Raw genomic sequence first — 12768 nt, 5'->3', positions numbered from 1 at the left:
CATGATGGGGGGCTGGCTGGTTAGAGGGAACTAATCTCTCCTAAAATGTGAACGAGCAACAGCCGTTTGGGAGAACTGAAAGGCAATGCTTGTAAGAGTAATAATGGGGTTATAACCCAACATGAATTTGTGAAACTCATTGCTGCGAGATTTTATTAAGCTTACCAAGATTGGCTTTTTAAAGGAATATATAAAGTAACAGCCTATTTCTTAAAGCACAAATTGTTCTTCTGGAGGTTTTCTGCAGTCTCTTCACAGTCCTGACTGCAAAGAGGGAGAAAGCAATCCATGGGCTCTTGGTCCGTAATAGCGTGGCAGAAGGTATTTACTCAGTGTCTCTCCTTCGCAGTGCTCCAAGAGCTGCGGTGGGGGCACACGGCGGCGACGAGCCATGTGCGTGAACACCTACAATGACGTCCTGGATGACAGCAAGTGCAGTCAGCAGGAGAAGCTGACGGTGCAGCGATGCAGTGACTTCTCGTGCCCCCAGTGGAAAACTGGTGACTGGTCCGAGGTAGGTGCTGGTCACCAGGGTGGGCTCACGCTGCGGGTCCTCCACCCTGAGGGGCTGGTGCCTGCAAAGAGAAATCTCTGTCCCTGCTTATGCCACATGTTTTGTTTGTGCCCCGGGCCGTGGTGGCACCGTGCCTCCTGCAGAAGGTGTCCCCGAGCCTGCGCACAGGGAGGCTTGAGACAGGCAGCAAAGTCACTGACCTTATCACCGCTGGTCAAGTGGTCGTTTCCCTCCCTGCAAAGCTACCGGAGGTTAATTCATCTCCAATTCTGCAGTAATTTCTTCCCAGTTTTTCCACGGTTCCTCTGCACCTTTGGGAAGAAAAAACCCTTCTGCCCTCATTTTCCCCTGAGATTGTCCTCACGAGCCCTGACAGCTCTGGCTGTCGCTGGAGGGCAGGATTTCACCCTACTAATATCTTGCTCAGCCCTGTCCCTGCTGTTTATTACCATTACTTCTTCCACTGCTGCTGGTGTCCTTTGCAATTCAACAAAATCATATCTTGATAGGCTTTTCCCTGCAGCAGGACTGGGGATGCTGGAGAACAGTCTTCAAAGGCTACTTGTCACCTTTCTGGCCAAATAGCCCTCATTTCTGTGAATCGCATTTTTTTAGGAAATGGTGAAAGCAATTAAGTGGGAACAGGGATTGTTTTCTGCAAAACATCTGTCTTCTGGGTTGAGCTGCTGGCAGCCCAAGCCATGCTGGGACAGTGGAAGAGGCGGTTGCAGCCCATGGAAGCCGAAACCCTTATTGCATGGACTTGGAGCCAAACAAGTTTTTTGCAAGCCTTTGGCACCCCGCTGTGCACAGCTGAAGCCCTGTCGGGCAGTGCTGTGGCTTTACCCGGTGTCTCACAGCTGCTGGAAGTCAAGAGCCTTCGTGGTCTCACTTTGCCTGTGCTGAAGGGTCCTAGCCTGGCTTTGTTCTCCATTGCTCCATCCTCTGCTCTGGACCAGCTCCTGAGAGCAATCCTGTCTCGTTGCAGGATACTCGTGTGTTTTCCAGCACGCGTGGTCATTAGCTAAAGAGCCACCTCTCCGCACCAGCTTTTAAGCGGTGGTTGCAGCAGCTCTCCAGGTTTATTATTCAGCGCCGGGGCAGGTGCTGAGCTGGCAGCGCGACCCCAGCACCGCCTGAGCTTGCGTTTTACTCCTCACAGTGCCTGGTCACCTGTGGAAAAGGGCACAAACACCGCCAGACCTGGTGCCAGTTTGGAGAAGATCGGTTAAACGACAGGTTTTGCGATCCCGAAACGAAGCCGGAGTCGGTGCAGACGTGCCAGCAGCAGGAGTGCGCTTCGTGGCAAGTGGGGCCGTGGGGCCAGGTACCGCAGGGCCGCGGGGCTCCTGGCCGGTGGGACCTGGGTGCTGGTGGCCGAGGTTGGGCGCTACCCTTTCATCCAAATTCAGCCGCATAACTGTGTTAATTGATTTGCACACCAAAGCAGCCCTCTGTTCGCTTGGGTTCAGCAGATGGGCAGCAATAACAGTACCTGCCCTTTGTGCTAAATTTAATCTGTGTCACACTAAATTGGCCATGATTTAAAAAAAAAAAAAGGGTTTCCAAGGTTATGCTGCTAAATCCATATTTAGACATGTAAATACGTGGCCTAATTTTCACAGAAAAGCTGCTCCCATTGAATAGCTGTTGTTGCTTTTAATGTTTTCCAGTTTCTGGGTTGGTGAGGGATTTTTTTTCTGTTAAAATACAAGTTGCTCTTTTCTCCTGGAGTGTTCTGGCATCTCCTTTTCCACAAAGCTGTTAGCTCTTGCCTTAAAAAAAAAAAAAAAAAAAAAGGCAGCAAACCCAGACCAGTTGTCCCAGTCAGACTTATTTCCCATCAGCAAAATTATTCATTAGCTGCTTGTGCTACCATGGGGCTGAACAACCAGTTTTAAAGGAGGATATGATGCAGCTTCTACCAGACTATGATTTACTGTGTGCAGCAAAGTAAATCATTTAGATGCTCTCACCTTCATTCCCGAGGAAGCAAGTGAAGCGTGTGAGGCTCTGGTGGGTGCAGTGAATTAAAACTTTGACCTAATTTAAAGCTGAAACGCATGAAGTGGAGAGAAACCAGAAGGGAAGCTGGGTTTTATTTTTGCTGCTCATGCTGCGTGCCTAAACACAGGCTGGGCTGATTAATACTTTCTAACCGAAGCAGCTACTCAGACCCAGCACTTCTTTCTCCCGTTTGTCCTCTCCCAGTGCACGATGACCTGTGGCCAAGGCTACCAGATGAGAGCGGTGAAGTGTGTCGTGGGCACCTACATGTCAGTGGTGGATGATAACGAGTGTAATGCTGCAACCAGGCCAACAGATACCCAGGTAAATCCTGCTGTCCTGTCTCCGTCTTTTGGCAGCGTGCGTACGGAGGCCTCCAGCCTGCAGCTTCAGGGGATGTCTTGCTACAGCAAAGGCTTGTCCTGAATGCCAGCCCATGCAGAGCAGTATCTTGGTCCTCTAAGAGCTCAGGAGGTGAAGCAGCAGCAGTCAGTGAAAATGGGAAGACAGCCAGAGAGTAAAAGAAGGGGTCTGCCTCCTTTGGCTTGTGCAGGGGCTGGGATGCCGGGCTGCAGTCTGGGCTCGCTTGGCTGCAGGACCATTGGTGTGTGATGCTAACAACAGCTAGGGGCCATCATTTCTTGTGTGCTGCACTGGACAATATAGCGTATGTGCCAGCTACAATTCCAGACGTATCCCACCTGGCCGGATAAATTGAGAAAAGTTGCACACCCTTTGCAAATTTGCTGAGGAGGCTTTTACCGAGCTGTGGTCACTGGTACTTTGAAGGAAAAGTCCCATTTCAAGCAGGGGATGCGTCCATGGTGTCTGAAGGAGCTGAATAAAGCAGGACATTACCATCTGTCTGTCATCTAGGGAAGCTGTAGTGCTGATGCCCAGCTTCAGTCCTACGTGACTTCACAGAGTTTAACTAAGGCCACAGCATTTAGGAAAGGGCTGGTTTTCCCATGTATGGAGACCAATTGCACTATAGTCAAGGGGTAACAAACCCACTTGTCATCAGCCATCGCTTGGCATGCACATCTCCAGTCTAAGTAAAGTCACAGCAATGTGGAAATCATTTATGCCGTTTGTCAAGAGCCGCTCTCTCCCTTGCAGTGACGATCAGTCTTAATTTCCTTTTTGGCAATGACCACTCGCAGGCTCATGGAGTAAAGTCATGGCTGTTCATCATTTCTGTTGCCAGACCTCCCAGGAGGTCCAGACAGGACCCGAGCCCTCCTGTTAGGCACCATGCCAAGGCTGAGCAGAGTGACATGCCTGTCCCCAAAACCTTGCATGCTTAGTGTGCGGTGAAGATCGGCACGTGGATATAGGTGGGCTGCAGGGAATCAAAGGGCTGCGATCGGCTCAGCACCGTAACCTTTATTAAGTGGGCTGCAGGTCTCGCACTGAAGGAAGGGAGCTTTGAAGGGCGATAAAGTTGCTGCTTTGCAGATGTGTGTTCATACCAGAACTCTCTTAATGAACTTTCATCTTTTGCCTCAAAACCATCTGGTTTTAATGCATGGAGATGGCACGTGGTTATGGGGGTCCCTATTGTAGAGTTCTGAAGAAGTCAAAAGGCCACCGAGGTTCTGCATATGAAGCCCTCGGGGTATTGATACCAAATTTTGCTGATTCACCAAGAGGACGCGAGGAGAAAGCCTGCCAGCACACAAGCACACAGATTTTTTTCAAGACGTTGTGCATTGCTGATAATTACACTGAGGAGGAGGTGGTTTAACTGAAACATCCGCAAATTCTTTATTTCCCCCTTTTCCCTCATGTATTTCATGTACAGGACTGTGAAATAGCAGCATGTCCTCCCCATCCAAATAGTCCCGAAGCCAAGAGATCCATATCAGGCATTCACAGGACACAGTGGAGATTTGGATCCTGGACACCAGTAAGTGTGTGTTGTAATACTTTGAGGATTATTGTACAGTAGACAATGTGATATTTTTAAATGTATTTGACCAGCTTTTTATTCCAAAACCCTTGTAATATATATCAGGAAACTTTCTAGTGGAGTGCTTGTGCTCTTCCCTAGTGCTCCGCGACGTGTGGGAAGGGTACCCGGATGAGATACGTCAGCTGTCGGGATGATCAGGGCTCGGTGGCTGATGAGTCAGCTTGTTTCCACCTCCCGAAGCCATCAGCCACGGAAATGTGCACCGTGATGCCATGTGGGCAGTGGAAGGCCTTGGAGTGGAGCTCCGTAAGCATCACATCCTGTCTCTTGCAGGAGAGTCTTATAGACGTCGTTGCTGGAAATGTGTTTCGTTAATCTGTCATGCTCGCCCTTTTATAAGTGGGGAGATTAAGGTTTTTCTGCTGTTCATTATTAGCAATAGCTGTATCTCTGATTTTCAAAGCTGGAAATGTGACTGTGTCTCCTTTTCCCACTGTAACACAGTGCTCGGTGACTTGTGGTCAAGGTAAGGCAACGCGACAAGTGATCTGCATCAATTACAGTGACCAGCTGGTGGATAGGAGTGAGTGCGATCCAGACGACCTCCCTGCCACCGAGCAAGACTGCTCCATGTCTCCTTGTCATCCAAACAGCCATGACTACGGCAGGCCCATCCACCCTTTCCTCTATCCGGATCATCGCCTGAAACTGCACCCCGGAGGCAGCCCGAACCGAAACCGTGCGCATATACCAGGAGGCAATCAGTGGAGGATTGGCCCCTGGGGTGCTGTAAGTGCCCTGATTTTTTTATTGCTGTTTATTTTTGTTTTCCTGGGCTAATGCAGGCTTTTCTTAATGTCACCACGCAGGGAAAGGAGGGTTCCCTGCTCCCTGCTCACACCAGCAAGTGTTGCAGTGGGGTGTAGCATCACTTCTCGGCCTCTCACACCTCCTGTCTCCAAGGGTCTCCAGGCAGAAAGCTAATGGCATCATTTTCCATGAGGGAAAGGCCAGTCTCTGCTTCTTGGCCGTCTCCCGGGACTTTTACAGCTGTGCAGAGCTGTTGCCAAAGCCAGCCTTAATGCCAGCTCCTCTCACCCCGACCAGTTTTATCATGGAAGTCCCTAAAGGGAATTAAGCTCAAATGGGATGTCAAACACTTCATTAAAGGCAGCGGGGATTACTCACCTGCTTAAAACTAGGCTCATGTTTATTTTCTTTGCTTAGTCAGCACCTAAGTCATTGCACTGCTATTAGTAATAGCTGGGTTTTGAAGTTGATAATGCCTCTTAGCTGTATTAAATTTCTTAGCTGTGCATTCCCACGGTGCAAGGCACTGGCAAGGAGCTGGGAATGCAAAATTATTCCTGGACTCAACGAAGCCGTGGGCAATTGTGTCTTCCAGTGCTCTAGCACGTGTGCGGGGGGGTTCCAGCGGCGGGTCGTGGTGTGCCAGGATGAAAACGGATACACCGCAAATAACTGTGATGAGAAAAGCAAACCCATGGAGCAGAGATCGTGTGAATCTGGCCCCTGTCCTCAGTGGGCTTATGGCAACTGGGGAGAGGTGAGTGGACCGTTCGTCCTGGGCTCCCTGCGCAGGGCAAAGCTTTCGTTAGCGCGTGGTTGAAAAATGGGAGAAGAGTGGGATATTGTGGTGACATTTATTAGAAAGGTCGGAGCATGGAAGGCACCCTTTGATAAATGAGTGAACCCTAGCAACTGCTTCGTGGTGTTTTCCTTTCCATTTGTCATGGGAAAATTTTCTTGCCAGGCAAAGGCAAATTCTACAAAAATTGAGTTTTGTTATTTTTGCTTTTTAAGAGCAGTCTAGTTTAACCGAAGGCCTTTTTTCCTAATAAAAACACTGCTCCATTCTGAAAATTCATCTGCAACAAACAATTAAGAGATGTTAACCTCCAGTATCGTGTTGAGTCTGGCAGTATCATTGTGGAGCAGCACGAACGGCTTTGGGAAGAGAGAACTGAAGCAGCTGATGCCCCATCTCATACAGCGTTTGGCGGGGGGGATCTGGCTGGAGTGGGTTGGTTGGGAACAGAAACAACCGTTGGGTCTCAAGAGGTGCTAGTGCTTCGAGTGACCGGTCGGCAGTATTTTTGCTGCCCAAACGATGATTCCTCTGTCCTCTGCTGACTTCCAGTGCACAAAGCCATGCGGGGCAGGGACAAGAACGCGGCTGGTGGTGTGCCAGCGCCCTAATGGAGAAAGGTTTACGGATCTGAGCTGTGAAATCCTTGATAAGCCACCGGACAGAGAGCAGTGCAATGTGCAGGACTGTCCTAGAGATGCTGCCTGGAGCGCTGGTCCTTGGAGCTCGGTACGACCATAAACTCTTTCTCTTTGTGAACCGTTTTGTGGATATCCCGTAACAACAGATTTAATTTGCTTCAAACCAAGGTGCTAATGCTTCATGTCTTAAAACTGCACTTAAAGAGGATTATTGACAATATATTCAGAATAACACCTGTTCAGGAAGGGCTTACAATTAGGGGAGCTAGGGTCCTTTAATTTAAAAGGCACTTTCTGCTAAGTAGCCACCTTTTGTCCGTTTTATTACTGTCTGCAAGCGCTGTGCATTATGAGTCTTGGTTGTGAGCGAGTGCTTTGCATGTGGATTTAAACCTGGCATTTAAGCAGTACATTTCCATTGAAGTTAAGTTGTTCTGATATTTAATGGTAATACTGCACTGTGCACCTACTGGTTTACCAGTCAGATGTTCTCTGCCAAAAGCAAGATGACAGAGGAAAATGTGTCCTAAATTGCATCAATTCCCAAACATGTACAAGTGTGTATAGATGTGTGTGTGTGTCCCTACCTGCCCCCACACACAGCTATGTAGAAACACGTGTGCATTCACACCTGTGCTCTATTTCTGTTCCTGTATATATGTGTGATGTACTGTGCAAAGGCACCTGTGAGCTATTCTCCTGCATCTCTCTGGTTCTGGAGAGTTATTGTCTGGCCTGATCTCCAGCTGCTGCTCTAGATATCATTAAGTCAGTAAGGGATCAGCAAGATGGTGGAAGGCTTAAAACCCTTGGAGTTTTCTAATAACAAAATAGTATTTGGAGCAGAGGTGTCTTACACTGCTCCTCTGCCGCTGGAGGACTCTGCTACAGAGATGCTCTTGCGATGGCAGAGCAGCCCTGAACCAGAGGGTGCAGGGATGCTATTTTGGGTCCCACAGCTTTGAAATTCCCCCTGGCCAGAGCAGCACCTTCTGCTTGGCGCGGAGCCCCGGTGTGCAGCACGGGGCTGAGCCCTGAGCCAAGGCGTGTGCCGCCTGGGGCACTTCTGGCACGCTGGAAACCATGGACCTGCCAGTTTTGGAGTGGCCTTCAAACAAATGTCAACCGTTATTGTGTATTTTGTTATAAAAGCATTTGAAGAAGATTTTTTAAAAAAACTAATTTGATTCAAAAGCACTTTATGGGGGGAAAAAAAAGGCCTGTTTGTAATGTATTGGACTTCCTTAATTGTCATGGTTTGAAAAGTTGTCTTGCTAAACCGTAACCGCACTCTTGTTTCTGTGGGTGCTTTCAGTAGCAAGGATGCCTTCAGTAATGCTCCTCGATATTTTTACCATACCTCAGTGAGTTATGCAATAGCCATAAAACTGCTGAACTGGTGTTTATACGGTGCTTCACCAGTACAAGGGACAGTGATATGAAATATTTCATTTGAGGTGCTAATGTATCACTTGTATGCTGATATAGTTGGTGCTAAAAATGAGGGAGGTGAGCTAAGCAGAGCTAGCAACGCATGCAGTGGCTTCCCCGCAGAATTACGGCTGGGAGTTGCTGCCAACCTTTGCTACCTGTGCCGGACCATTTGCAAGAACCAAAGGTGTGGACAAAGTTGTGTTGCATTTTGGTGTCACTCAGCATTCAGCCTCTTCACGGCTGTTTGGGAGCAGGCTCCAGGGCTGCGTCTGCTCCTCTGTGTTGGAAATGCAGGTTGCAGTCCTGTATTTTGGTTTTGAGTGTTTTGGGTTTTTTTTTTTCCCCACCCAGGAAAAATTTCTTTGACTCTACTAAGTCATATTAACCTTGGTGGGTTATCCCTTGCTCGGTCTCCTGGGAGAGGGTGGGATGTCGGGCAAACAGGCAGAGGGCAGGGGCATCCCACCCTGCCTGCAGCATCTCCTCCCGGCTGCCCGCAGGGCTCGCAGCCCCCTGGCCTCCCGCGGGTGAAGGGGCTGCAGAGCCCCAGTCATCGCCACAAAGCATCTTGATTTTTCAGTCTTTTTACCGAGGTGTCCTTTCACTCTGACGTAGGGGACCCCAGAGCTGTTTGAAGACTGAATTGTATCTATGGGGTCAACAGGGCTTCGTGTCCCTCCTGCAAAATACTCCCCATATATGTCTACCTCGTGCTACTACTGTAGGTAGTAACGTCCAAATTTTTTTTTCGTTAGTGTGGTATCACCTGGATTTGCTTTAGCTCTGTCATCGGTTACAAACACCATTCTGTAGCTGTACATACTTCATCTCTTGGGATGGAGTGTCACTACCATATTTTTTGGTCACTTTTGAAACAAGAGTATAGTATTAGCTGAAACTTTTCAGCAGTATGGATTTATGTATTTATGTAAAAGTGTATTTATTTTTCCAATATTGTTATTTAATTTTATATAAATATTGCATACATTTACGATGTTTAATGTTAATGTTGAACAGTGAAAATTAAAGACAAGTAGAATGTAATCATAAATGAATTTGTATAATGATTTCTTGAGTCTTTTGCTAAACTAAGATCATATACTTAGTTTTGGTAACTTTCACTAAATTTTCTGAAATGGTACTGCAATGTTCCATCTTTTGACTTGCTTTTATTTTACTTGCTTTGTTCTCCAACAGAAACTGTCATTCTTGATCATTAAACAAACACAGTTAAAAGTGTATGAATTACAAAGTTTGGATAACTAATTTCTTGCAAAGCATCTGATTGGCTTAGCTTCACTCAAGCTTCAGTGGAATTAGTACTATAAAATACATACAATTTAAAGCAGAGAGAGTCTGAAGAGTTCAACCCTTAGTCCTCAGGGGAAATTCCGCTGGGATTTTATACAGTAAACGAGTGACTATCTGACTGGTTAGATCCAGGTTTTAAAGAGATAATTACATGAATAAACAGATTCTGTAAGTAAATGATAATTTTATAACAGGAGACTGGTGAGATGCCTTGTCATTATAATGTCTGTTCAAAGAGGACTAAGAGGAGGTGACACTTTTATTTCCTTGCTTATTTAAGAACATGTATTTAAACACTGCAGAATTGTACGCCGTATAATAGACCTGACCTTTTCATTAAAATAATGCTTTACAAAACATGCAGAGACTGTCACCAGGATACAGAGAGTGTTTTTTCTCTTCTGAATGCCTCATGGTATGAACACAGATCTCCATACATGCTCTCGAATACCAAGAGGAAATCTCACCATGTTCTCCAGAACAAGGGAGATGCTCCCAGAGAGTTTTATCCATTGCTTCGCTTAGAACCCGAGGCTGAACCCACTTCTCTTGGAGCAGATCCGCTCCTTGCAAAAATCTCCATGAAATTTTGGTCCCGTAGAGTTTACCATAATATCCAGCTGTATCCTGACGCAATTTATGAATAATGCTGAATTTGCTTGTCGTGAGCTTCTCATTCTTTCCGAGTTAGGAAACGGGCACAGATAAGGTAAAACAATTATATCTCACAGCACCGTGTCCTGGTTCAGTGGGGTGAGTCATTTGGGCTTCACTGCCCTGGGACAGTAATCATTTGACTTTGACCTGTGGAAAATGGGTGGGTGGGTTTTTGGATGTGTGTTTTGCGGGGGATTTTTTGTTGTGTTTTTTTCCCTGAAAAAGTATTACAATTTTAAAAGTAATGTGCTTTGCCAAATGCTTTTCGCTCTTGGGTATCAAAAGTTCTAGCTGCTAATGGAATGGCTGTGTAGCTCTTAGTGCCTGCAAAACAGTGGTGTGTGCTTCCCAGCTCTTCATCAAATGGGCAGAAATGCTGCTGACTTAGTCTTTGAAGACCCTTTGTTCTAACAAGGAAGAATTGGAAGCATAGCCTAAAATAATTAGAATATTATCTGTCTAAGTTCCAAACTCTGTTATTATCGATATGGATTCAGGTTTGGGTTAGGAGGACGATGCCGTATCCCTGTAGCCAGAGCTGGAAGCTGCTGGCATTGATGGCTTTGCAGGGCTCTTCGGCTGTGCGCAGGGATGCAGGTAGTGGTGAAGGGGCTCTGGACTCGGTGGGAAATGGGAGGACTCCCCAGCCAACATCCGTGTCAGGGAGCTGGCACTCAGGAATTTTAATCTTAAAATTGGTGTCAATGGAAAATCAGGTTTTTTGTATTTAATTCTGTCAAAGCCCCAACACGTTGTTTATAAAATGCCCTCCCCATGAAGCTGGCTGAAAATAGGCTGTTGAACAGCAATATTCTCCCTGTTGTTGTTCTGATAATACTCTTAGCAGGCGGGATGTCAGCTCTTGCTAAGGCAGAAGTGATAACCAGGGGCAGATTTGGTTGCAAGTATATATAACTCTGGTGTTCTCTTCCTCTCTTCTGCGGCAAATGAATTTGCTGTGACAGCAGCATTACTGAGCTGCTGTATGATTCTTTACACATGTTTTTGCAATAACAAAGCCGTCCTTGAAAAGGAAGGGATAGGCACGCTGAACTCCGCAGTCACTCAGTGATTCATGTTGCCTTTTCTGTCCTTCATTCATATGTTGTTGGTTCAGGCTCTGAGACTGCGACAGCAAGTCTCTCTTTCTCTGTAGTGCTAGGTATTATCAGAAAACTAATAAAAACAATCCTACCCCGAGAGCCTGTGGGGAAGGACAAATGTTGCCGCAGCAGAGGAAGGCTGCACGCGCGGTCCCAGCAGCCGTAACCCAGGCAGAGAGATGCACCGGGTGGCTTGCGTGCCTTTAGGAAAACAGATAGAAATAGATGCCTCAGTGAAGATTTAATAAAGCGGATCCAGATCAAAATGAGAACTTGGTAGCCTATGGATATCTCCAGCCATCTGTCTGAAGCTGTCTCTGTCTCAGAGCTGTTGACTCTACACTTAGGCTGGCCCACCGAGGCTGATGTCTCTCTCGGGTTCCTGGCTGCCCCCCCTCTAGGATCAGTCAGACCGGCTGACTCCAGGGACTGCCGGTTCGGTGTGCTGATGAAAGGCAAGAAGTTGTCTGCTGTGGTTACCCAGTCAGAAAAAGGTCTTTGACCTTTTCTGGTGCTGACCTCTGCTTTTGTTTAAAAAAGCAAACCAGACCCATTTCAGCCCTTCCCTGTACTCCCTGCTGTGTCACCCATCCAGAGCATCCCACCGCCAGTGCCCAGCTTCAGCCATCCTCCAAAACTCTACACGTCCCTGGGTGATAGCCGGGATGGGCAGAGCCGTGCCAGCTGTCTTACCATCCACCTATTCGCTGCCTCGTGCCTCAGAGCTCATCCCAGAGGGTAAATGCAGTCGGGGTTTTTGTTTGAAGAGTTTCAAACAAAAAAGAGGTGGGGGATGCTCCTGCAGCTCCTTCCTCAGCTCACTGCCCACTGTCCCTGCTGAGGCTCAGCCACAGCTGGTAGCTCTAAGCCGGTTACAGGTGGGTGATACCAGTGGTACCCAGCTGCCTGGTAGAGGAATGTCACTTTTATCCCTCTCTTGCTACTCTAAAAACCTCCAATTTTTATTTTCCTTTCCATTTTTGTTGTTTGCCTATAATCACCGGACATCTTCCATTGCCACTTCTCTTTCTCCTTGAATAAGGAGAACTATATAGGTATACTTTTGCTATTGGTTCTGCTGTCTGCTATTTGCTAGTGTTGCTGCTCCGTGAGCAGGAAAACAGCCGTCGAAGCCTGTTTGCCACACCGCAGGCGAGGGAGCACCCCGCGGCACTGCGTGCTGAACACCGAGCCTGCACTTCGGTGCTTTGTGGATCAGCTCCGCTGCAGGATTGATTTCCTGCAACTTCATACTTGGCTGTTGCAATCCACACTCCTCCCTTGTGGGCACCCCTTAGTCTTTGCATCTGTTGTGATCTGATCTGGTGGTTAAATCTAGTATCTTTTAGTCTGATGGAGAAGTGAAAGGACCATCCCATCTAACCTCTCTAATCCAGTGCCTGAATGCTGGGGAAGTGCCGGGGTAATGAGCAGCAGACAGTGGCCAGTCTTGTCTGTTCCCCTTCGATAGCTTGTCCTCTTGCCACCAGGACAGAAGTGAGCTGGACCAGCGGTTGGACTCAGGAAGGTTATTTTCTTGTATCTTGAAACTTTCCTCTTTCCCCTGCCCCCCGATG

At 47.5% G+C, this 12768-nt stretch overlaps 1 protein-coding gene across 9 annotated transcripts in view; it reads left to right on the top strand.

Moving 5' to 3' along the window:
- Positions 1-12768, top strand: part of ADAMTS9 (ADAM metallopeptidase with thrombospondin type 1 motif 9) — an 85910-nt gene that overhangs the window by 40379 nt on the left and 32763 nt on the right. For all 9 annotated transcript variants that reach the window (XR_012837045.1, XM_075762339.1, XM_075762343.1 and 6 more), the window contains 8 exons: positions 350-514; positions 1677-1841; positions 2726-2845; positions 4326-4430; positions 4575-4742; positions 4941-5225; positions 5842-6003; positions 6598-6774. Coding sequence is in view for 8 of the 9 variants with exons in the window: in XM_075762339.1 (XP_075618454.1) it covers positions 350-514; positions 1677-1841; positions 2726-2845; positions 4326-4430; positions 4575-4742; positions 4941-5225; positions 5842-6003; positions 6598-6774 (1347 nt within the window). In the remaining variant the exon portion in view is untranslated. The remainder of the gene's footprint in view (positions 1-349; positions 515-1676; positions 1842-2725; positions 2846-4325; positions 4431-4574; positions 4743-4940; positions 5226-5841; positions 6004-6597; positions 6775-12768) is intronic.

The sequence above is a fragment of the Balearica regulorum genome, chromosome 10, assembly GCF_011004875.1.
Source record: "Balearica regulorum gibbericeps isolate bBalReg1 chromosome 10, bBalReg1.pri, whole genome shotgun sequence".
NCBI classification, from domain to species: domain Eukaryota; kingdom Metazoa; phylum Chordata; class Aves; order Gruiformes; family Gruidae; genus Balearica; species Balearica regulorum.
The sequence above is the reverse complement of the archived record's forward strand: the minus strand, read 5'-3'. Positions and strand labels throughout refer to the sequence as shown.